The sequence below is a fragment of the Alexandromys fortis genome, unplaced genomic scaffold (genome assembly GCF_014885135.2).
Source record: "Alexandromys fortis isolate MF-2015 unplaced genomic scaffold, M_Fortis_MF-2015_v1.1 scaffold_199, whole genome shotgun sequence".
Taxonomy (NCBI): domain Eukaryota; kingdom Metazoa; phylum Chordata; class Mammalia; order Rodentia; family Cricetidae; genus Alexandromys; species Alexandromys fortis.
The window spans coordinates 2,754,573-2,779,575 of NW_026068074.1; the positions used below are offsets into that span (position 1 = coordinate 2,754,573).

At 48.9% G+C, this 25,003-nt stretch overlaps 3 protein-coding genes across 9 annotated transcripts in view; 1 reads left to right on the top strand and 2 right to left on the bottom strand.

Annotated features, from left to right (window-relative positions):
• Positions 1-3,475: 3,475 nt before the first annotated feature.
• Cln3 (CLN3 lysosomal/endosomal transmembrane protein, battenin) lies at positions 3,476-19,578 on the bottom strand. Of its 6 annotated transcripts, XM_050121587.1 has the most exons (17): positions 18,893-19,040; positions 17,979-18,287; positions 17,668-17,768; positions 17,439-17,517; positions 16,404-16,500; positions 15,648-15,719; positions 15,181-15,260; positions 14,991-15,076; positions 14,207-14,279; positions 13,982-14,125; positions 12,024-12,136; positions 9,526-9,572; positions 9,382-9,450; positions 9,239-9,294; positions 9,031-9,124; positions 3,891-4,031; positions 3,476-3,806 (listed from the first exon to the last, which is right to left on the bottom strand). In XM_050121587.1, the coding sequence occupies exons 3-17, from the start codon at positions 17,711-17,713 to the stop codon at positions 3,687-3,689; spliced, it is 1,317 nt and encodes a 438-aa protein (XP_049977544.1). In that variant the 5' UTR covers positions 17,714-17,768; positions 17,979-18,287; positions 18,893-19,040; the 3' UTR covers positions 3,476-3,686. The 6 variants fall into 6 exon arrangements, with proteins under 6 accessions (XP_049977544.1, XP_049977542.1, XP_049977539.1 ...); XM_050121585.1 differs by lacking the exon at positions 18,893-19,040 and adding an exon at positions 19,462-19,578 and having other exon boundaries at positions 9,239-9,450; XM_050121582.1 differs by having other exon boundaries at positions 9,239-9,450.
• On the top strand, positions 19,091-23,867 carry Apobr (apolipoprotein B receptor). Of its 2 annotated transcripts, none has more exons than XM_050121580.1 (4): positions 19,091-19,375; positions 20,081-22,582; positions 22,668-22,930; positions 23,015-23,867. In XM_050121580.1, exons 1-4 carry the CDS (start codon positions 19,091-19,093, stop codon positions 23,082-23,084), a joined length of 3,120 nt encoding a protein of 1,039 aa, XP_049977537.1. In that variant the 3' UTR covers positions 23,085-23,867. The 2 variants fall into 2 exon arrangements, with proteins under 2 accessions (XP_049977537.1, XP_049977538.1); XM_050121581.1 differs by lacking the exon at positions 19,091-19,375 and adding an exon at positions 19,643-19,785.
• Positions 23,868-24,022: 155 nt separating this feature from the next.
• Positions 24,023-25,003, bottom strand: part of Il27 (interleukin 27) — a 6,488-nt gene continuing 5,507 nt past the window's right edge. Inside the window, exon 4 of the mRNA XM_050121634.1 lies at positions 24,023-24,301. Within this exon, the coding sequence (XP_049977591.1) occupies positions 24,038-24,301 (264 nt within the window). The 3' untranslated portion in view covers positions 24,023-24,037. The remainder of the gene's footprint in view (positions 24,302-25,003) is intronic.

A 25,003-nucleotide genomic window follows, 5' to 3' on the forward strand; every position in this document is an offset into this window, starting at 1 on the left:
TTTGGTTTTTCGAGACAGAGTTTCTCTGTGGCTTTGGAGCCTGTCCTGGAACTAGCTCTTGTAGACCAGGCTGGTCTTGAACTCACAGAGATCCGCCTGCCTCTGCCTCCTGAGTGCTGGGATTAAAGGCGTGCGCCACCACCGCCTGGCGAGATCCCTTTCTTGAGGGTAAAAGACAGACAGATAGAAAGAGAGAGAGAGAGGAGAGAGGGAGAGAGAGAGAGAGAGAGGAGAGAGGGAGAGAGAGACAGAGAGAGACAGAGACAGAGAGAGAGAGAGAGAGAGAGAGAGAGTCTCTCACTCAATAGCCCAAGCTGGTCTTGCCTCATGTTCCTCCCACTTTAGGTTCCCAGTGCTGGGATTACAGGAATGAGCCACATACTTGGCATTATATTTCATTTTGATGAGTGTCTACAATCCTGTCTTCTTTCCCTTTCTTAGTTCACTATTAGGAATTGATCTAGGACCTCATGGATGTTAGGCAAGTACAGGAGTAGAGTCTCTATATGAAGAGGGGAGGGATGAACTCATTGTGTAGCTCTGGCTGACCTGCAACTTAGTAAGCAAACCACGCTGGCCTCAAACTCACAGACATTCACCTGCCTCTGCTCCTTTAATGCTGGGTCTAAAGGCATGCGCCACCATGACTAGTTTTGTTTGCTTGCTTGCTTTACATTTAAAAAATATTTTAGCTGGGTGGTGATGGCACAGTGCTCTACATTCCAGCACTTGGGAGGCAGAGGCAGGTGGATCTCCGTGAATTCATCACAGTCTGGTCTACAAAGCTAGTTCTAGGACAGTCAAGCTTACATAAACAAACCTTGTCTCAAAAAAGACCAAAATCCGGGCTCAAGGTTTATTTTGTATCTGTATGGGTGTATTTCCTGCATGCATGTCTGTGCACCACATGTGTGCCTGATGCCCATTTGGCCAGAAGGCATCAGATCCCTTGACTCTGTAGTTGTAGACAGCTGTGAGCTGCTCTGGGGATGCTGGGAATCAAATCAGGGCCCTTTGAAAGACCAGTAAGTGCTCCAAACAACTGAGCCACCTTTCTAGCCCTTCATTTTTAATTTTAAAACTTATTTCTATGGATATTTTATCTTCCTGTATTGTATGTCTACACACTACGTCCATGCCTGGTTCCTGCAGAAGTCGTAAGAGGGTGCTGGATCCTCTGGAACTGGGGTTACAGTTGACTCTGAGCCACCGTGTGGGTGCTGGAACCATACCTGACTCCCCTTCAGAAGCAGCAGGAGCTCTTAACTGCTGAGTCATCTCCTCAGTCCCAACTAAACTTTTTTTTTTTTTTTTTTTTTTTTGGTAAACTGTTTTTGCCTTGTTTTGGGAGATAGGGTCTCACTATGTATCCCTAACTGGCATGAAACTCACCTCACCCAGTCCCAATCAAAACATTTTTAATAACTCTATTGAGACACACTTCACAGGCTATACAAATGGTCTTTAGTATAATGAAAGATGCCTGTGAGTGTGTCCACACAGATGCCTGTGTGTCCACACAGATGCCTGTGAGTGTGTGCACACAGATGCCTGTGAGTGTGTGCACACAAATATCTGTGTGTCCACAATCTGAGATCACATTTATCACCTTCAGAAGAAATCCTGGCTGGGCATGAAAGAACTCAGGTTTGAAGCCAGCTTGGGCTACACGGTCCGTCTCAAAAACAAAACTAAGTGGCCAGAGAAATGGCTGAATGGTTAATAGAACTTGTTGCTCTTGCAAAGGACCCAGCTTCAGTTTCTGTCACCCACATGGTGGTTCCCAATCATTCATAACTCTAGTTCTAGGAGATGTAAAGTCATTCTCTGGCCTCCTTGGGCACCAGGTATGGCCTTGTTAGAGGAGGTATACCTCTGGATACAGGCTTTGAGTTTGCAAAGCCCATACTTTTCCCAGTTTCTGTCCCTGTCTCTCTCCATCTGCCTCTTTGTTCCATAATCTCTGAGCTCCTGCTCCAGTGCCGTTCATGCCTGCCTGCTGCCACACTCCCTGCCTGGTGGTCATGGACTCAGCCTCTGAAACAGTAAGCTCTAAGTAAACTTTCTTCTGCAAGTGGCCTTGGCCATGCATGTTTTCTTCCCAGCAACGGAAAAGTGATTTAGTCCTGGAAGCTGCAACAGGCATATGCATACACACAGACTAGCACTCGGATACAAACCCACAGACCAATGCACACAGCCAGGCAGGCAAAGGGGAAGTCTCAGGCCTCTGATGCCGTGGGATTTTGTGTGCTGTGTGAAAATGTATCGCTGTGATGGATGTAATAAAATGCCACATGGCCGACACCTAGGCAGGAGGTATAGGTGGGACTTCTGGGCAGAGAGAGGAAGGAGAACAGGAATCTACACATGGGGAAAATGCCAGAGACAGAGAGAGGAAACAGGAGGTGTAAGATGGAAGAGAGGTAATACCGTGTGACAGAGTGTAGATTCATCTGAAAGGGTTAATTTAAGTTGTAAGAGCTAGAGGGACAAGCCTAAGCTAAGGCTGTGCTTTTATAATTAGTAAGTCTCTGTGTCATTATTAATGAGCTGGCAGGCCTCCCCCCCCCAATCCAACTACATATAAAGGAGACTTGAACAGCCCAACATAGGGCCTGAGGAAGCTAAGAAAGGTTCTGGACAAAGAGCTGGATGTGGATTCCTAGTCTTGCAGTCTCTCAGGCAGACCAGTGCTTGGAGTGCACAGAGAGACACAGCTCCTAGTCATTGCCTACAGGCTGGAGACAGCTGACAACACCAGTTTTCCTTGTTACCAAATTCTAAAAAGAAACTCACAAAAGAGATGTAAAGTGCGTAGGGCTGAGAGACATAAAAGCTTAAGTGGTTTGTCTAAGAAAATGTTTTTAAGTTTAAAAAGATATTTTTCAGTTTACCAACAATACAAGTTATGATAGAAAATGGTTTAGGAATAAAACTTTGGACTCACCAAGATAGGCTAGATAGTGGAGTAATTTCTTTAAATATGCCAAATACAAATGGACTGGACATGTGAATGTAGTTCTTACCAGATAACTGTTCTTATTTTATATGATTTTAATATGTGAGAGTTAAAACCTTCCCTTTCACTTAGACAAAAGGAGGGAGATGTTGTGACTATTTGTGGACACTGTGTGAAGATGTGTCATTGTGATTGGCTGAATAAAGAGCTGAATGGCCAATAAGTAGGTGAGAATAGGCAGGATTTCAGGGGAAAGAGAGAATGCTGGGAAGAAGAAAGGCAGAGACACCAGGAAAACACACAACAAACTGGACATGCAGTACAGAGGGGCCAAGCCACATGATAGAAGGTAGATTAGTAGAAGCAGGTCAACTGAGCTATAAGAGCTAGTTGGGAACAAGCCTAAGCTAAGGCCAAGTTTTCATAATTAATAATAAGTCTCTATGTCATTATTTGGGGACGGGGTGATAACAAAGATAGTCCGACAGAAAGCTTGTTACACGGCACACAAGGTGAACTGATAAAATAAGCATTTATTAGAAGGGCATAAGGCTGAGGGAAACTCCCAGAGACCAGCTCAGGGGCGGGAAACAATGGGGGCTCCTTGCTGAAGCAGGGCAGGACTGTAGCTCTTCCCACTCCCCAGCCTGCTGGGAAGGGCTAGAGCAGAGCTCACAAGTGTGTCTCATCTGTCTGCGGGTCAGTGAGTCCTGAACAACCCATGTCAAGGGAGATGGCAGAGGAAGTCATGCAGAGGCAAGGCCAGGACCCCTGACATGGAGATTCCCAAGGTGTCAGAGATACAGGCAGCCTCCATGGCAAACTCTCGATGCTTGTCACTGGTCTAGGAGAGCAAAGAACAAGGCGTTAGGCTTCCACCCACAAGAATCTGGAGGCCACCCAAAGCCCTTACCCAGCCAGCACAGACCTCTAGAGCAATGTTGTGGAAGGTGTTCACGTAGGCGGCCCCACCCAGGAGCCCTTCATACAGAATAATGATGAAGATGAGGTAGATGCTGGGCAGGAAGCTCAAACAAACATCAGCCAGTAGGAAGGCCAGGTTGAGGCACTGTGGACAGAGGCAAGGGGAGGCTTGAGACCGAGCCACAGCACAGCACAGCACGGAGGTCACAAGTCTCAAAGCTGGGGAAGGAAAAGAAGGTACTAACAGGCCTGGGTGGGATCCCAGTTCCCAGCCGGGTCTGCAGGACCCTAAGATCTTGGTGGGCCTTCCCTTGCCCCATCCTCATCCCCACACACCTTGTAGGTTCCTCCCTTCCTTTGTTCCCATAACCCCTAGCCTGGAGTGCTCCTCAACTGTCCCTCACTGGTGATCTCTCAACTTGGAACTTGGATCATGGTCATTTCCACTGTGGTCAGTGGTCATCTCATTTCCTCCTTGGCTTTTTTGTTTTTTCTTTCTGGCATGAACCATCACACCTAGACTCCCCCACACTGCTCTCCTCCCCACTGCCTGACCCCCGCCAGCAGATGGAAGTCAGGACCTTGTGCTTCACAGGCAAGTGCTCTACCAGTGTTATCTTCAGCTCCCCAGGGCTCCCCTGAACATCTCCCATTCTCCCCTCATTACAGGATGGAGACCTCTCTGTCTGTCTCACTGCCTCTAGTCAGGGACACCGCTAAGCACCTACAATGTACAAGACGACAACACAACAAACTATCAGGCTGCAAATGTCAAGACTATGAAAATGGAGACTGGAAAGACAGCTCAGTGGTTACTAGAGCTTGCTGCTGTTGCAGAGGACCTGAGAGGGGACTCAGGAATATCTGTAATCTCACTTCCAGAGGATCTGACACCCTTCCTGGCCTCCACAAGTGCCAGGCACACAGATAGTTCACACACACACTCTCACACACGCATGCACGTGCAGGCCAACGTTTATATAATAAATTAAAAAAAAGGGTCGGTAGTGTGGTAGAGCACACCTTTAATCCCAACACTCCAGAGGCAGGCAAATCTCTCTGAGTTTGAGGCCAGCCTGATCTAAATAGTGCATATTCCAGGCCACTCAAGGATACATAAAGAGACCTGGTCTCTCTCTTTTCTGTTTTTTTTTTTTTTTTTTTTTTTTTTGGGATGGGGTTTCTCTGTAGCTTTGGAGCCTGTCCTTGAAATAGTTCTTGTAGACCAGGCTGGTCTCGAACTCATAGAGATCTGCCTGCCTCTGCCTCCTGAGTGCTGGGATTAAACACATGCACCACCACCGCCTGGTGAGAGATCTGGTCTTAAAAAGTCAAAAAATTGTTAAGAGTCCTGGTGTTTGAGAAACCATAGTTTTCATGTTCTCATTTCAAGAAGCCTCCTTGATCCCCCACTTGATGGTGCCAATCCCTCCTCTGTTCCAGGTTCTGCTATTTTAGGACACTGTATGCCCTCCCTCGAGTGTAGGTCACCACCTGGAGGCTCACAGGATCCACATACAAAGTCTTAACTGGGGATGTGTTAACCAGGGACCAGGAAGGCCTCCTCATTCTGAAGCCATCACTACGTCATCTGGAAAGGCTCAGCGATCTACATTAAGAATGCACTCTGGTGACAGAGATGCAAGGGGAGGAGCTGCAAACCTGCACCTGTGGCATGAGGCCTGGTGCTGTGGGTAACGGTAGGGATCAGGGATAAGGCAACTCCTCAGCCTGTAAGCTAGCTAATACATCCGGCGACTCTAGAATCTCCATGTGTAAATGCTGACAACTATTGACCCAGCCTTGGGCTAATATCACTGATCAGATTTATAGGAGGGTCAGAGGCTATTGAGCTTCAGGATATAATCTATACTTCTGTATTTCATCATAGAATTAAGTTTTCTTACATTAAAAAATTATTACATTTATTTGGTGTATATGTGCACTTATGCACATGTATGGACATCAGATATCAAACTCAGGTTGTTAGGCTTGGTGGCATCACTGAAACATGCACCCCACTCCCCACTTTCACTTTTTTTTGTTGTTGCTGTTTTGAGACAGGGTTTCGTGGTGTAGCTCTGGCTGTCATGGGACTTAGTTTGAAGACCAGGCTGGCCTTGAACTCACCAAGATCTGCCTGTCTCTGCTTCCCCAGTGCTGGGGTAAAGGCATGCACCACCACCTCCTGGCACACTTTTTTGATTTTGAGTGTACAAGTGTGTGTGTGTGTGTGTGTGTGTGTGTGTGTGTATGCCAGTGCACATGTGTGTAGAGATCATAGAATTTTCAGTAGTTGATCCTCTCCTTCCACCGTGTGAGACTTAGGGATTGCACTCAGGTAGTCAGGCTTGGTGGCAACAGGTACCCTTACATCTTTCTGGCCCATCATCTTAATTTAAAAAAAAGATATTTTTAATTACACATATTTTTTGAGGGGTGGCACATGGCACCTCTCTTCTGGGAGTCCCTTTTCTCCTTCCACCATGTGGATTCCAAGGATCAAACCTGGGTGGTTAGGCTTGGTGGTGAGTAAGTGCCTTTACCTGCTGAGCCATCTCTTTAACCCCATGGATTGAGCTCCTCAATGTTAAGGGCAAAAGTATTTTCCTGTAATGCAGGGAACGAACCCCTTAACATTTGGAAACAGAAGGATTTTTTAGATGTTTTTAGCTCTTTGGAGTATTAGCATATACATAATGATAGATTTTGGGGATAGAGCCAAGTCTAAATGTGAAACTCATTTTTCATGTATACTCACACACGTGACCTGAAGGTAGCTACTACAGTATTTGTCGGCATTTCCCCATGAAATGAAGCTTTGTGGTGTCGCACGCATTAGTACATTCTGCATTTTGGGTTTCAGATGTTTACATTAGGGATGCTCAACCCATAGTCAGAGGTTTAAGTCACTTTAGGGTTGGAGATCTCTAGATGAATGCTGGTGCATGAGACTCCTCTTGGGAGACTGCTACAGAGAGCCATATTTACTAAGAACCACAGATCTCTGTTTGTTAGGGCAGCTGAATTTGTTTCCAGCAATTATTCATGGATAAAAACACTCATCTGACCAAAAATGCCATTGATGTTATTCTAAGTAACCTAACCTACCATGAGAGAAGCATGCGTTTGCTCCCAGGTGCAAGCAGTATGTCTCTGTCTGATTTGAAAATATGTCTCTTTGCATAAAGTGTTGACAAATAATCATGAAACACATTTCGACCAATTAAAATGTGGTAAAAGCCAGGCATGCGGGCCTATACCTGAAACCCTAGCACTCTGGAAACAGAAGTAGGAGGATCATCAAGTTCAAGATCAGTCTGGACAATACAGTGAGACCCTGCCTTAAAAACATGGGGTCAGGTGGTGGTGGCGCACATCTTTAAACCCAGCACTTAGGAGGCAGAAGCAGGTGAAACCCTGTGAGTTTGAGGCCAGCCTGGCCTACAGAGCTAATTCCAGGACAGGTTCCAAATTGACAGAGAAACCGTGTCTTAAAAAAAAAAAAAAATTGGAGCTTGGTGAGACAGCTGGGTGGTTAAGAACACTCTGGATGTGGGTTCAGTTCCCAGCACCTACACGGCAGCACACAACCATCTGTAACTCTAGTTTCCCAGGATCTCATGCCCTCTTCTGGCTTTCGTGGACATTGCAAGCATGTGGTGCATAGACACACAAGCAGGCAGATAAATAAAAAATACCCATACAAATACAAACTCAAAATAAGCAAAACCTACAAACTCAAAACAAAAAAAACCAAAAACCCACTAAGGCTGGGGTGAGGAGTAGGGAACGTGGGAAGATGGCTCAGCAAGTAAAGACATTTGCTGTGCAGGTCTGACAACCTAAATTTGAGCTCCCAAAACCCAGAAGGAGAGACAAAAAAGGTATTCCCTGGCTTCCACATTCAGGCAAGTGTGTGCATACCCCTGTGGGCAGATACACATACCATATATTATACATACAATAAAAATACATAAATATAATTTTATTAAAAAATAAATCAGCCAAGTGGCACATACTTTTAATGCCAGCCCCAGCAATCTGGAGGCAGAGGCAGACAGATCTCTGAGTTCTAGGCCAATCTGATCTACAGAGTAAAGTCCCTACAGCCAGAACTGTTACTTAGAGAAACCCTGTATTGAAAAACAAACACACGAAAACAAAACAAACCAAAAAATTTGCCTCCAAATAAAATGCTTGGGCTGATGAGATGGCTCACTGGATAAAGGCCCAAGCTTTTATCCATTGCTCCCAAGCTGATGACCTGGGTTAGATCCCTAGAACCCACATGTGGGAGAAGAGAACCAATCTGCAGGTTGTTCTCTGACCTCCATACACACAACTTGGCAAGCGCCTTCTCCCCCAATAAATAAGTAAAAATCTAATTATAATTTTTTTAAATTGTAAAAATAAATAAATAGAAAGTTTGAAGGTTTAAGATGTACCTCAATAAGAGCACTGACCTAACATGCACAAGGCCCTAGGTTCAATCACAAGGACCATAAAAACAAGCGACAACAAGAGGCCAGGCATGACGGTACACGCCTTTAATGCCGGTATTTGTGAGGCAGATCTGGGAGCTCCAGGACAGCCTGGTCTACATATTTGATTCCAGGCCAACCAGAACAACACAGTAAGATCCTGTCTCAAAAACAAAGAAAAAAAAAACCCTAAAAAATAAAACAAACAACAACAATGAAACCAAAATAAACCAAAACAATATCTTATTCTTCCACTTGCCCCTCAATGTTGTTGTACAAAACCATGAGAAATAGTTGTTGCCCATAGCTATTAAACATTTTAGTCTCTGCAGTACTAAGATGGAACCCACAGCCTTACACAGGCTAGACAAACACTCTGTCACTGGGTTACATATCCTGACCCACCACATCTGATTTCTCAATGGGGAAACTGAGGCTCATTAGAGGTTCAAAGACCTGCTCTGAGTCACACAGCTATTCAGTACAGAAACTGGTATTTGCCCACAAGTATGGCCGGCTTCTGATGCCACCACACCTTTTATATGGAACCCTGCCGGCGTTTACTGCCGTACTTAGGAATGCTAGCGTACACTAAGATCTTCTGAGTGAGGGATGCTGGGAGTCGAGGTGAGAGTGGAAGAAAGGGCAGGGGCTCAGTACCTGCAGCAGGGCTAGGACCCAGGTGAACCGGATTCGGCAACAGTTCAGAGAAGAGCGGGAGACAAACACGCCAGCCTGGTAGAGCATCTGGTACCTGAGGTGAGGGCAGGGAGGATGAGGACGCTCCTCTGGTCCTATGGGGTTAACTCCAGGTCCTCAACACAGAGGGATCCTCCTAGCCCACCGCCCACCTGCCAACTTCTCTCACCATCGGTACTGCTCAGCATGACTCAGGGATGTGTTCCGGAAATACAGGAGCTCAAACTGCAGCAGAGACCAGACAAGTGGGGATCGGTGGAGCCTCAGCCCTATTTCTCCTCCCGCACCCCCTTCCCAGTCGCCCTCACTCACAAGACCCTGGTTGATGAAATACTCGGCAAAGTAAACCAGCACCAAGGGGGTGATATATCGCAAGAGGCCCTGGAAGAGTGGGAGAAGTAAGCGGGAAGCAGAGACAGAGGCTCCTCACAGCGCACCCACAGCCACCGTCCAAACCTTGAACACTGTCCACCGCTCCTGGAACGAGAGGTCCCAGCTGGAACCTAGAGAGCAGGGAGAAAGGGGAAGAAGTTGAACACAGAATGCCTAGCTGGGCACCATCATGCGGCGAGCAACCAGCCATCACAGCAGTGCCTTCGTATTAAATGGCGCTGGGATGCATACTTAGTAGTGGTTAAAATGATAGATTTCATAACTTGTACACATGTATACACACACACACATACACACACTAAACTTTTTTTTTTAAAGCAGCAAGACTGTAGATCAGTGTACAGCTTTCCTCTGCTGACCCCATCCCAGACTCTGGTTCTGCTTTCTGTCTCTAAGACAGTCAGACTTTTTCTACTACAAGGCCTCAGTCAGAGATGTTTCCTGAGCCCGGAACATCTTCACCTACACATTCACAAGGTTGACTCCTAGACAGACAAGTTTCAGCCCAAAACTGTCCTTTAAAGAGCCTTCTGGGGCTGATGAGATGGCTCACACGTATGTGCTGTCAGGCTTGACTGGGTAGAGTTCAATTCCCAGAACCTCTGACCTCCACATTTGAGCACATGCCCTTTCCCCAGCTCACCCTCCCACTCCCAGTAAATAAATAGTTTGTTGTTGTTTTTAAAAGCTCTCTTGGGGGCTGGAGAGATGGCTAAGTGGTTAAGAGTTTTGGCTGCTCTTTCAGAGGACCCAGGTTCAATTCCCAGCACCCACATGACAGCTCACAACTGTCTGTAACTCTAGTTCCAAGGGATCCAACACCCTCAAATAGACATAACACAGGCAAAACATCAGTGCACATAAAATAAAAATAAACAAAACATTAAATAAAGAAAAGGTTTCTCAGAGATGGAGGGATTGCTAGGAGGTTACGAGCACTTGCTGTCGGACAGTTCTAAGATGGTTATTTTTATTTTTATACTTTTTTCTTTTAAAAACAGAGTCTCTTGCAGGGTGATGGTGGCACATGCCTTTGATCCCAGCACTCAGGAGGAAGAGACAGGCGGATCTTTAAATTTGAGGCCAGTTCTGGTCTACAGAGCAAGTGCCAGGACATCCAGGGCCACACAGAGAAACCTTGTCTTGAAACAAACAAAGAGCACTTGCTGCTCCATCATGAGGACCAGAATTAGAATCCCAGTCCCACATCAGGTGGTTCACAACTGCCTGCAACTGCAGCTTCAAGGGATCTGACATCCTCTTCTGGTCTCTGTGGGCACTCAACACTTCCATAGTGTAAATTCACCAAAACCACTTACACATAAATAAAGATAAAAATAAATCTTAGCCAGGTGTGTATGATGGCACACACCTTTAGTCCTAGCATTTGGGAAACAGAGGCTGGTGGATCTTGTAAATTTGAGGCCATTCTGTTCTATAGAGTGAGTTCCAGGCCAGCAAGGGCCATATAAAGAGACTGTTTTTGCTTTTTTTTTTTTTTTTTTGGACAGGGTTTCTCTGTGTAGTCCTGGCTGTCCTGGAACTTGCTCTGTAGACCAGAGCTGGCCTCAAACTCAGAGATCCACCTGCCTCCCAAGTGCTGAGATTAAAGGTACGTGCCACCACTGCCCTGTGAGAGACTCTGTTAAAAGAAAAAAAAAAAAACAAAAATTAAAAAAAACACAAACACAGGGCTGGAGAGATGGCTCAGAGGTTAAGAACACTGACTGCTCTTTCAGAGGTTCTGAGTGCAACTATCTATAATGAGATCTTGTGCCCTCTTCTGGCGTGTAGGCATACTTGCAGGCAGAACACTATATATAATATATAAATCTTTGAAAACAAAACAAACCAGAAACAAACAAAAAACAACCCTCTTAGAACCTTCTGTAAAGCAGAGCTCTTAATCCTCCCCTGGTATTTTTTGTTTGTTTGTTTTGTTTTTGTTTTTCCGAGACACGGTTTCTCTGTAGCTTTGGAGTCCGGAACTTGTTCTGTAGACCATGTAGACCAGGATGGCCTCAAACTCACAGAGATCTGCCTGCTTCTGCCTTCCCAGCGCTGGGATTAAAGGCATGCACCACCACTGCCCGCTCCCCTTGGTCTTCTTAACTATCATTTTCTGGTTTTGTTTATTTTTTTCTTTTGCAGGTGTGTAGTTTCCTTCCTTCCTTCCTTCCTTCCTTCCTTCCTTCCTTCCTTCCTTCCTTCCTTCCTTCCTTCCTTTCTTTCCTTTTTTAAAATGTTGAGACAGAGTCCTATTGTGTAGCCCTGGCTGGTCTGGAACTCCTATGTAGACAAGGGTGGCCTTTAAGTCATAGAGGCCTCCAGGGGTCGGGATTAAAGGTATGTGCCACCACTCTGGGCCTGATCGCTGTTTGTCCTCATTTCATCTTGAATACCGTGGTCTCAGCAACTGGAATGCCTGGCATGTGGTCAGTAAGTACACACGACTGCTTTGACCCAAAGCTGTTTATCCAGCCTGTCCTTCTCAACTGTGTCCACTGTTGAGATCAAAACCCCAGGGAGAAAGTGACCCTGAGAGGGCCTTTGTCTCCTACCTGGATTTGACTCTGGGGTCTCAGTGCCTATGAGTGGCTGCCGGGCAGCAGTCTCTGCCTCGTCTACCCCTCCAGGGTCCTGGGCTTCAGGAGATGTGAGCAACAAGAAGTAGCTGGGATGGAACAGAAAAGCAATAGTCACCGAGCTCTTGTTCTGACAAGAGCCCCAGGGGTCCTGCAGGCCACACCTTTTTGGGGACCCCTATACGTCTGTATATATCTAAAGATGGGGAGCTCAGACTCTCAGGTATCCAATCCTGTGCTGTGAGAGCCTCAAATGCATCCTTTTGTTTTGTGTTTTTTTTTTTTTTTCTTGATTTTTCGAGACAGGGTTTCTCTGTAGCTTTGGAGCCTGTCCTGAACTAGCTCTTGTAGACCAGGCTGGTCTCGAACTCACAGAGATCCGCCTGCCTCTGCCTCCCAAGTGCTGGGATTAAAGGCGTGCACCACCACCACCCCGCCAAATGCATCCTTTTGGAGCCCAACACCAGCAACTCAATTCCATTTCCTTGTTCTCATTAGCCAACAGCTGCTCTAGCACCACTTCTTAAATATTTACCGCAATTCTTACTAAATGTGTTCCTTGACGTTTTAATACATGTCTCTACTGCACTCTGGTTCCTCTCACCCCACCCTCCCTGTCTTCTTCCAGCACCTTACAGATTCCTTTCTCAAGTTCATGCCTTTCGTGTGTGTGTGTGTGTGTGTGTGTGTGTGTGTGTGTGTGAATCACCGAGTTTAACCAGAGCCTGTATGACCATGGGCTTTTATGTCTTCGTGTAGTTTTTCTGAGACAGAGTCTCACTACCTGGTCCTGGATGGCCTGGGGCTCGATATGTTTACCAGGCTGGCCTCAAGCTCACAGAGATCGGCCTGCCTCTGCTGCCTGAGTGCTGGGACTAAAGGCATTTGCCATCAGATCCAATTATCTATATTTAGTTTTTGAGCCAGGGTCTCCAACATGTGATCCCTCTGCTCCAGCCGCCCAAGTGCCGGGATTAGAGACTTTCACACCACACACCTCCTGACTTCTTTTTTGCCTTGTCCTTGTAACAGGCTCCCAGACCTTAGCATGACTGACTCCACTCAGGCTATAAAGCTCAGCATGCAGACAGCACCACCTGCCAAAACTAAAACAATGACCTAATCCATCAAAGTCCCTAGTTCTGGGGAAGTCTCTAAATGTACTACCCTCAAGTTTTAGCTTCTGTACTTCTGTTTCTGGGTAACTGTTCTTGTGAACTGAAGTATGTCAACCCAGACCATGTTTTTTTGTGCTTAAAAGTTCACCCTGAGAAAGGCTCGGTGCTGTACTGGGATCCTGCACACCCAGAGTAGTTGTCAGCTGACTTAAGACCATGTTTGAGCAGTCTTCTCTGGTGAATACCCCACAACAGTCCTAAGCTATAGATGAAGTTACTAGTTATAGCTTTAACTGGCTAGGTAATGTTTTCTTTCTTTTTTTCGCTGGGGGGGGGGGTGTGAGGGGGAGGAGACAGGGTCTCACTATATAATTCTGGCTGTCCTGGGACTCATTATGCAGTCCAGGCTGGCCTCAAACTCACAGAGATCCCCCTCCCTTTGCCTCCTGAGTGCTGGGTTTAAAGGCGTGCGCCAACACTCCTGGTTTAATGTTTTCCCTACATAAAGATCCACACAGAATAAACACTGAGCGCGCTCAGCCCTAGTCCAGTCTCAGAGCCCCACTGTGCTGATGCTTCACGTCACCACTGACACGAAAGGACAACCACTGTGACGTTACAGAGACAACTGGGGGTCGGGAATGAAGTTGTCCAGAGTCACCCAGCTAACACATGCCCACTCTGGTACTTAAATTGAGGGCTGTCGAGAGCCCAGAATCCACATGCCCTCAGAAAGCTGAGCAGATCTCAAGACTGGACCGGGATCAAGTTTCTCCTCCCCCCACAGTTTTGTCCTTTGGGCCCAAGGACACTCACCTGGCCAGCAGCAGAATGGGAATCCCCAACATAGAGAGCAGGGTGTGCTGCGGGGAAAGGCCAGCCTGCGTGAGTCCTAGGTACGACAGCGATCCAAGGAGCCCTGCACCCCCAGTTCCCGAGGACCACCAGGAGATCACAGCGCTGAGAACACAGGAGCACTTAGGAAGATGGAAGCCAGCAGGGGGCATACCTCTCCTCTTCCTTCCTGACCAGCCTGCTTACCTGGGGTAGAAGGCGGTGAGTGAGAGGAAGGTGACCTCTCCTAGACCTGAGGAGATACTGGCCAAAACCACTCCTGGGAGGATGAAAAGCATATGGTGGCCTTTAACGGAAAGGAACCCTGCGGTGCTTGATTATAGCCTCACCTCTCCATCCGCTCAGTGAGCTAAAAGCAGACGTCACTGAACAGACTGGACAGGGTAGGGTCTCCTCTGAAAGATCCACACCCTCTCCCACGTGTCTTCTCTGAGACTGTACCCCATCCTCATCCTCCCATTTATTCAGCCCTGCTCAGCCCAGTCTGTACTGGTCCACCCATCTCTTCCTCTAACACCTCCAAATTGTTCCTAGAGCACACTCTGATTGGGGAGCTCTAGGAGGTTTGTTTTTTAGACAAGATTTCAGTATGTAGTCCAGGCTGGTCGGGAACTTGCTGTGTAGATCAGCCTGGCCCGGCACTCTCCTTGTTTTTTTAAGACAAATAAGGCACAGGGAAGTAGAAGTCAGAGATGGTTCACTTCTATTAAATTTTTTTTTTTTTTTTTTTTTTTTTTTTTTGAGATAGCATTTTGCTGCGCAGCTTAGGGTAGCCTTGAACTCATTATGTGGCCCAGATGCAATCACAATCCTCCTGTCTCTCAAGTGTGTGTGTCCCAGACCAACACCACTAGCAGTCTCTTGGGGTTACAGACATATCCTTTTACTCTGGGAAGCTGGGGAGACTACCTCAGCAGCGGACTGTGGAGGCTTCTCCAGGCCCATCCACCCCACATAGCAGCATACTCACCACACAGGCTTAACCCCACTGAGTGAGAAAAGGCAACCAGGATAAAGCTTCCAGCAGAACAAACTCCGCTGACGAGGACCCGGGGACTGAGAAGAAATGGAGAGGAACTCAGAAGGCCGCCTCCATTCGAGACTTGCCAGCCTCCTGCTACATCCCGTCTCTGCCTTCCTCCTGCCACCCTGACCCAGACCTGTAGGGCAGCAAATGAAGGCCAAGAGGAGCCAGGAGTTTGATGATGAGGGTGGGAAGGATGTCTGCCAGGAGCACTGCCTGAGAAGGGAGAACACAGTAAGAGCCGAGACCCTCCCAGAGGTAACCTTCCCAAACCAGCAGTAGAGCAGCCGAGGAGACCTCTGCAAGGTCAGGCTCTAGAGTTAGACCAGTGCTTAGTTTCAGCTTTCCCAGCGTTGCGCTTCTCCAGTAAAGGCATTTATTTAAACGCTCTGAGCTTCAGTTTCCTCATCCCAAAAGGGGAAGCGTGCAGTGCCTCGTGCAAGAAGCCACCTTGAGGGTTGGTTACCTGAGCTATTTACCACTCACAGAAAGGGCCCCCAGTAACTGGCAGTCTTGATCATTGGAATACTGACAGTCCCAACTGGGTGCAGAGGGGACGAGGGTGCAGAGGCACAGATCATGGGGCCTTGTGTGGGTACTCACAGCTGTGGAGATGGAGTTGCAATCAAATCGAGACGAGCTGTTGTGAGGTAGGGGTGTTGGGCCTGGCTCCACCTATGAGAGAGAAGAAAGTCTTTCCTATAAGGAGGTAAGAGGTTAAACAAGGCCCAGTCCCAGCTCTGCCCTAACTTGACAGGTAGCTTTGGGTAGGCATGGACTTCCTGGGGCCTTAGTTTTTCAACGTGCACCGTGAAGGAGAGTGTTGATAAGCAACTCAAACTATTGGCCCAGAGGACAACGATGACCCACCCCCCCAAGATGGATATAATATATTTAAGAGCATTCATATAGCAATCTGGGTTTCTGGAAAAATCTCACCTTGGACCAAATTCCCTATTGAACCTGCAAAGTAGAAGCTGTTCTTAGGGCAAATGTTTTCTAGATCATGGGGACAAGAAGTTCTACACCTGGGGTGATTTTACCTGCTAGCAACGTTTGTAACATCTGGAGACATTCTTGGCTGTCACTTTTGGTTGTACAATAGTCACCCAGTCCCAAATGTCAACAGGACCCAGATGACAAAACATGCTACAGAACAAAGTCTCATGCAGCCAGTTAGTTGAGTTCACCAATCTGGTACCTGTTGCTCTTTCCAGCATCTCGCCGGCACTATGTATGGGAGACTAGGGACTTTAACTCCTTTGGTCCACCTGTGGCTACTTCGTGAGTTTTTCGGGGGACCTCTGGCCCTGGATGAGCCCTCAGTAGTTCCATGGTGGTGAAGAGGGGCTCACTTACGTGGCTCTGGTTCCCAGACGCCTGCTCTTGCTTAAGGATGTCATGAGCAGCGCTCAGCATCACAACGTATGAGAAATTGTTGCAAAGACCCAGGATCCTAGAACGAGGAGAGAGCTTCACTTCCTGGCTTTCTATCGACCTATAGCCCTTAAAGATCTCTCCCTTACCTGTACCCTTCAAACACCAACCTCAATAACAGTGTCAGGGTTAGAAATAAGAGGCTTTGATATTGGAAAAGCTCATGGCCAAGAGTCAAGGCCTCTCCTGGGAAGCTACCCTGACCACTCTTTCTTCTATGCTGGCACTAAGATTCAGTTCTGGGGGCATTTCTCATCTACGTATATACTGTGGTACAACAGAAATACCCAGGGCTTGAAACCCCGGTCAGTTGCTTCCTACTTCTGGGGCCTTAGTATACTCTTATGTAAAATGGGGGGCCAGGTCTCACCTGACCTTAAAGAGAACTGGAGGAATCAAAAATAATACCAGGGCTCCTTTTGATCTGTAAAGTAATAGTTCTTATTTTCGCCTTCCAGAGCTGTGCTCAGGGCTAAGCAAAAGCAAAGGGACTGTGGGCAGAGCTCCCTTGGACAGCACCCTGTGAGCACCAGGAAGGCCCTGCGCTGCAAATAAAGACAATGGGGAGCTGGGCATGGTGCTACAGGCCTGTGGTCCCAGCACCTGGAAGGCAATGGCAGGAGGATTAGAAATTCAAGGCAAGCCTCCACGGCCCATAGAGTTTAAAGCCCACTTTAGGATACAAAGACCTTTCCATAAAAAAATAAATAAATAAATAAAAGTAACAAAGTTGCAACTGAGTTGGTGAGAGAAAAGCTTTTAAGAACATTACAGATGGTAGAAGCTCTGATCAATAGGTGACGGCGGTAATTTAATGGGATTTGGAAAGCTCACAGGTAGCCATGGGTAAACAAGTTGTGACTCAGTATTAGTAGATTCAGTTGCTTTTTGCGGCTTGATTCTCACCCCTTTTCTTCCGGTCGCACCTGACCTTTGCACAACACTCAGACCACTTACCAGAAACCCACCGCATTCTTCCACTGGGCCCTCTGACCATCCACCGGAGGGGCGTGGGGCTCTGAGTTCGTCTCCTCCCCTGGAAGGAAGAGAAGGCGTGACCCACCACTCACGGCGACCCCGCGTATTTTATGTATTCTGTTGCGGGGGCCAGGCCAGTTTCCGAGCTCCTCAGAAGCCTCGTGGGGCAGAGGTGGTCACTCTCAAGACAACCGACAAGAGTACTCACTCTCGGAATCCTCAAGGCGCCTCCACGAGCCTGCAGACCTTTCCATAGCATCGAGTTCGAGTCCCCCAAAGGGCCCAGAGTCAGCGTGTGTTCGGGGTTGGCTTCAAGAGAACAGATAAAAGTCTGGGACAGGTGGGTGCGAAGGATCAACACCAGGCGGTCAGCCCCGGGTCCGGCTGTCTGCTACACAGGACCGTCCGTAAACAGATCCCCCAGATCCCCGGAACTCCATCTCAGGTCCAACCACGCCCCACCCTTCGGACCCCGCCCCCAGCCCCTCTAAAGCAAAGCCGCCGCCCCCGGACCTGTACCTTTAAGAGGAGCTGAGCTCTCTGCAAGGTAGAGTAGCAGGTTGGAGGGTCACGTGTCAGAGCCAGCGCCTCTTCCATCACGTGCTTAGAAGGTTCCCCCTACTTCCGGGTCCTGTTTTTCGCCTTTGGCCTTCCCAAACTTCGGCGAGTGAGAAAAGGAGAGTTCAAGAGAAGCACTGATTTGAACTGCAACGGTGGTGGGAGCCACAAGTAGAGTCGTGAAAAGTGGCACTCTAGTCGCCGACCAAATCTGCCAGTACTAGTCATGGCGCAGGAGGCTTCAGCTTCTTTCCTGCTGCCCTCACTTGCCTGAAACAAATATGGCTACTTTCCTACTCCGGTACCAAGACCCACCCAACTCTCCAAGGACTAGTTCTGCTTCGGAGCAAAGGCGACCAGCCTCAAGTCCTTCTTTCTGTTGTCCTTAGAGACTGTTGTAAAGACCTAAAAAGTAAGCAACTGGGAGGTAGGTCAGAGTAGATTATCTAGAAAGTTAAAAGATAGCAGCCACCAAACAGGTTTTCATGAATTGCCTATGGCAACATTCAAGGCGTTAAGAAAAGCCCTTTTCCATATTATCCTAGAACCAACAAATATCACGAAAGTAGTCCAACCCCTGGTTTTACAGATGAGAAAACCGAGGTCCCCTTTCCCCAATGTTAATCCTGCATTAGACCTATAGGTGACATTAGAGACCCGTTTAAAAAAGAAGAAAGAAAGAAAGAAAGAAAGAAAGAAAGAAAGAAAGAAAGAAAGAGAGCAGAGGGGCTGAGTTCACTGAGCAAGCATTTTTCCTGTTCTGTGATGTCAGTCAGTTGTCCTCTTTGGAAATTAGGAAATTTGGAAATTAGGGCTGGGAGGGCAGTTGGAATATGTCACCTCACGTAGCCCCAAATAAGGAGTCCTTCCCTTACCTTCCTCTCGGTGGTAGGGCAGCATCTTGACCACTCTTCATCAAGCCCATTCCTCTGTGGGAATGGCTTCTAGCAGCTTGTGCCCATTTCTACTGGTTCTTTTTCAACCACCAGTCATTAAGATCGCTGTTTAAAATATGCCCTCCTGTTGTGTTCTTCCTAGCTCACTCAACCAATGAGACAAGGATCCTGCTCCCCATGCAGGGCCCTAGAGATACCGCAGCCTCTGTTCTTAATGAATTCACAGAAAGCTGCATGACACATAACCACAGTACAATAGCCACAGGTGAGGACACGGGTACTGGAAACACCAATCCAGGCCCTTCATCCCCTCAGAAGTGTCAGTGGCATGGAAGTGGGAAGCCAGAACTTCCACTGGCCTCATTCTTCGTCCTACTGCTTCTCCTCAGACAAATCAGGAACCACAAACCCGAGCTTCCTCTCACTGAAGGCTGTGGCTTGGAGGAGACGGAACTGGCTGAGGTGTGAATAGAAGACCTGAGTCACTCAGGCTGCGCTTGCCACATGCCCCCTCCCCCATGCCCAAATCTGCCGCCTCCGGTTCCCACCTTTCCTTTCTGGCCTGATCCTCTGCCCTGTAGCTCCAGATGTGTCCCTGAGCCTGAGACACCTGGACACTGTACAGCCGTCTCCCTGCCTGTCGTGAAGTCATCCATGAGCTTGGGGGAGGTGCCGGGGGCCTGGGGGGGGGGGAGAGACGTCAGGGACAGGCAGGGGAAGAGGAAGTGTCTTGGGTGCTGGGGAGGACTGGCTTGCACTCGTGGGTGGGGACGGATGGTCATTGTGAGCTTTCTGGACAGACAGAGACGGACAGGATGGATTTTCTCCGGCTTCACCTCCCTGGGCTACATCAGGCCTTGAGGGGAGCACTGGTGAGAGGGGCAGAGAGATACCGGAGGCTTCCAGCCACTCCCTGTAGTCTCACCTTTCCCCTCCCTTAGAGCCTTTCCTCAGGTGTGGGGTCCTTTCCTACAGTCAGCCAGACTTCCTGGGTTTCAATCTCCCGCTCCCACGAGCGCATGCATGTACTCCAGACTAGGCCCTGTCTTGGTCCTTACGCAGGTTTCCAATCCCAGATTTCTTACCTGGACTTTCTTTGGTGTAGTGCCTCTGGGGAAAGGGCTAGATTTCCCCTGAATGTCTTCACTCTGCTCTCTTCTCTTCCAGGATTCCTTCAGCGCTTTTGTGACCTACCTCATAGGAGATACAGTTCCCACGGTGGAGAGGGAGAGGCAGGCAGCTGAGGAACTGGGGGAAGTGGCTGCAGGGAAGCCGGGGAAGTTTATTCAGGAGGAAGCCCAGGAGGCGCTGGAGGGATTTAGAAGTGACCAGAGTCAGAGGGTAGCAGCACCTAGAGAGATCATCAGATGCCAAGAAGGAAGTTTAGCTGGTGAACAGGCATGGGGGTGGAGAGCAGACAGCTCCCCAAGGCCCCGAGCAGAAAAGCAGGACACTGGGTCCAGGAAGGCAGCTGAGGGTGCCAGGGGCCAGGAGCCAAATGCTCTGCTGAAGCCTGAGGCAGGGCCTGGGACTCAGAGAGACAGGAACAGTAAGAGAGCCCAGGAGATCTGGGAGCACGGTGAGCAGGAAGTGAACAGTGGGGAGCCGCTGAGAACCTGTGAACAGAAGGAAGAAGAGGAGGAGGTGGTCAGAGCAGCAGAGCCCGGAATGGCCAGGGGTGTGGAGTTGTCACAACCAGCCTGGCATAGGGAGCCTGAGGGGTCTGCTGGTCCTGACAGGCAGAATGTAACAGAGGATAGCAAAGAGACAGACTGGATGGCCAAGGAGGTAGTCACAGAAACTAAGGGGTTTGAGGCCAAAGGGGGTGACGAGGAAGAAGAGAGGATAGTCCTGGTGAGGGATGGCCAAAGTGCAGGGGCACAGGGAGCACAACACCCAGGGGCAGAATCTGAGGTCATGCTGGATAGAAAGGCCTGGACAGTCTCAGGCAGGAAGGACACTGATGACTTAGGCATTAGGGAAGCAGACTATGGGCTAGACTCAGAAGACAGCATTCCAGAAGCTACTGGGAGAGTCTGGGTCCTAGAAGAGGCTTGCCAGGGAGAGCAGCAAGGTGAGATGGATGAGAAGAGAGAGGCTGAAGCTAGACATCAGCCCCAGACGCTGGAGACTGAGCGGACTGAAGAGATGACTGAAGGCCAGATAGTAGGGAAGGAGACTGTGGGAGACCAGGAGATGCAGGGCAGCTTTGAGGGCGAGGAAAGGCAAGACTTAGCCAGTGCTGATAGGAGGGTGAGTCTGGAAGAGGAGATGCAGGTAGAAGAGTTCGCCGAGGAGGAAAGGGGCTATGGGACCACAGAGGCTGTGCTAGCCCTGGACAAGGAGGCTAAATGTGAGCCTGACTTGGAAGACTCTCCAGAAGCCAGGCCTGAGGAGTTGTTTATGGCAGAGGAGAGTGAGGCCACTCAGATGAGACTAGAGGTATTGAGAGCAAAGGCCACCGAAGGACAGGACCCTGAGCTGCTGAGAGGTTCCCAGACCTTGACTGAACACTTTGAGGAAGGACAGCAGGGTCAGGAAGAGACCAAGAGAGCTCCAGACCTGAGCCCAGAGGGGGTGCTGAGCTTGGAGAGCTGCCTCAGGCCTGTAGGATTTGCAGATCCTGAGCTAGAAGCTCAGGAAAACCAGGGAAGGGATGTGGACAATAGAAACACCGAGGATGTAAAAGTAGATGCTGAAGAAGAAGAGGAAGAGATTGCAACAGGACAGGCAGTGGAGGTGGAGGTTGAAAGAGGCCTAGAGTCCCAACAGCCAGAGATCCCAGGGTGGGGAGCAGAGGCACAGTTGACCTCCATAGCAGTGGACCAGGAGCTAGAGGGAAGCCAAGGAGCAGAGGTAGCGACAGGCCAGTCAGTGGAAGAATTCAAGCCCATGGAAAGCAAGACTAGTGAGGGGGAGGCTGCAGTGCCTTGGGAGACAAACAGAATGTGTAGGAAGAGGAGCCTGGAGGAGGTGGCCCTGAGCCTGCAGGACAGTGAAGATATGCAGACCAGTTCTTCAGAGGCTGAGATTAGCATGGGTATCAGGACTGTGGGAGCTGAGGAAGGGCCGGAATGGGAAGCTGGGGTGAGTCAAGAGAGGGAATTTGGGAGAGCCCAGCATTCCAAGGGCAGAGGGGAGACCGGGGGAGGCATGGAGCTGGAAGAGGCTACAGAGACGCAAAGTGGGCAGGAAGTTGCCTCGGAGAGCTCAGTAGAGGAGAAGGCACCTAGTTATGATATCCAAGAAATTGGTGGGACTGGAGAGAGAGAGCAGGCAGATATGGGGACATCTGTAATGGCAGAAGGAATGACAGGAATAGAGGGAGTGACTTTAGGCTCCCAGACAGAGAAAGCTGAGGGGTCTATAACCATCGTGGAGACTGAGGGGCGCCTAGGAGATCAGATGTCCTTAGAAGAAGAATCTGGAGGAGGGCTATCGAGAGAGTGGGAGGCCCACAACTCTGAGAGAGAGACACAAAAGCTGCATGATGTGGAGGATGCCGAGAGAGAAGCACAGAGGACAGAGATCCAGGAGAATGATCCAGAACCCTCAGACCAAGAGAGGCATCAGATACACCAAATCCCCACACTAACTGTGCCTGGCTTCTCTGAATCGGGTGGGGCCACAGCAAGTGCCCCAGGGGATGCTCACAGCAGCTGGAATGAGGTGAGGGCTCCAGCAGGACCCTGAGAGGGACAAGCAGAAGTTGGAAGTCAGCTCTCCACAGTCCTCTGTGTCCCCTACCCTGCAGGCCCTGCTCCCTGGAACCCTCCTGGACGTCTCTGTCCCACGGAGTCGTGTGCTTCTCTCTCGAAGTTCCTCACGGCGGCGCTCAAGGCCCTCGCTGCGCAGAATTTCCGCTCCTGAGCCGCAGTATGACCCTCCCAGTCCCCAACCCCAGGAGGAGCTGTTCCCTGAGCCGTCGCCTCTTCAGCCAGAGGAAACTTCAGAACTAAGTGCCACAAGGCCTGTAGACACTCCGGTGCCAGCCAGGAGAAAAATGCTGGGACCTGGGTAGGCACGGGGCACTATACTTGGGATGGTGAGGAGGCTGTGGGCACCTGGGATCCAGTTCCCATGGGTCTGTTCCTTCTACAGGTTCGGCTTCGCCCATCCTGGCATGATGCAGGAGCTGCAAGCCCGACTGAGCAGGCCAAAGCCACAGTGACAGGGCCTAGAGCCCTTGTGAGACAAGCCTCCTAAGGGAGGGTCAGGACGCTCTGCTGGACTCTGGTTACCCTCGACTCCCTCAGCTACTGAAACATATCTTTGTACCTCTGTGGGCCTCAGCTAAACCAGATGTTTATGAAGACCTTGAATCTAAGGAGTCTGATCCCACAGTGTAAGCTGGTGGAGCACCGGTCCCACTGGCATCTATCATGGGTCCCTCCCTGGTCACATTTCCCATCTGTCTTGGCTACTCAGGAGACTACAAGGAAGACAGGACTAGGGAGGCCTCCTTCCCTAAGTCTTCCCTGTATGATCACCCCCACCCAACTACCCATCATGCTAGAGCCCCACAGAGAGCTGTGTAAGGTAACACACCTCTTTGGTGGAAGTCAGCCCGAAGGAAAGAACTTCAAGGGCCTGGAGTTCAAAGGTTATGAGCAGCAGACCAGCTGCTTTTGAGTTTCCAAAATGATAGCTCAGCATCACGACTCTGCAGGTTGCTATGGTAACCTCCAGGCCAGAGTTGGGATACATTGTGGAAACTTCAAGAATATAGAAGTAGAGAAAGGTTCTGGGCAGGCAGAAGCTTTGGACTCTCCCCAAGCTGTCCTGCTCTTTGGGTGTCAGATACTCCTGTGAAGACATGGAGGCTCAAAGTGGGCCAGAAGGCTTTATTAGGCACCCGGCACGGTGGCCTAACTCAAGAATGAGACAATAAATAAACCATCATTTTCTAAAAATAAATAAATATCCAAGAAATAAATATCTGGTGAGGACTGTTGGACATTTAAGTTATTGGGTCAGGGCTGGGGACTAGTGAAGCCCTGCCTGGTCTAAGGCAAATGGGCTAGAGGCTCTCCTATACTGTTTGTTGGCCAGCCTCCAGCCTTAGCGTCTTAACGGGTGTGGGAAGGGAGCCGAAAGTCACTCCATAGGGCCGGAAGCTAGGTGTTAGGAATCCCAAGCCGGGCCTGGGTGCTGGGGCATGGTCAACAGCAGCAGGTCCCGAACAGCCCGAGAGAGGACAAGCTCCAGGGAGTGTAGGAGCTGGTAGGTATAGAGCAGCTGGGGCCAGGACACTTGGAATGACACCTGGTTGGGGCCATCCAGAGCCCCTAGGAGCAGCTCCTTCCCTTCTTCCTCTTCCTCTTTGTCTTCCTCCTCCTCAGAGCACTTAAAGCCCGCAGCCAGCACCTGTGAGGGAAGGCCCACAGATCACACAGCGCCGCATGAAGAACCTGAGAGTCTTCATTCCTTCTGTTGCCCATCACCTCCTCATGACATTCATGACCACGGCCATGATTGTTCTGGACAGCCTCTCCCCGAGACCTCGGGTGTCAGCATCTCACATCTTATCGGAGTCTGTTTCCTTTAAGATCATCTATCTATCTATCTATCTATCTATCTATCTATCTATCTATCTATCTATGTGCGTGTACCTGAGTGTATGTATGTACAATACATGTGTGCAGTGCTTGAGAAGATGAAAAGAGACATCAGGTCCCCTGGGACTGAAGTTCAAGATGGTTGTAAGTCACCATGAGGATGCTGGGACTCAAACTAGGGTCCTTTCTAAGAGTAAACAGTGCTCTTAACTGCTGAGCTATCTCTCCAGTCCAAAAATTCTTTTTAATTTTTAATGGTTTACTTATTCTTATCTTATGTGTATGAGCGTTCTGCCTGCATGTATGTATGTGCACGGCCTGCAAGACTGGTGTTCTTGGAGGCCAGAAGAGGGTGCTGGATGTCCTGACACTGGGGTTACGGATCTTAGTGAGCATTTATCCTCTGTAAGAGCAGCAAGTGCTCTTAACTGCCGTGTTCTCTCCAGCTCTGTATTTCTTTTTTTTTTTTTAATATTTATTTATTTATTATGTATACAATATTATGTCTGTGTGTATGTCTGCAGGCCAGAAG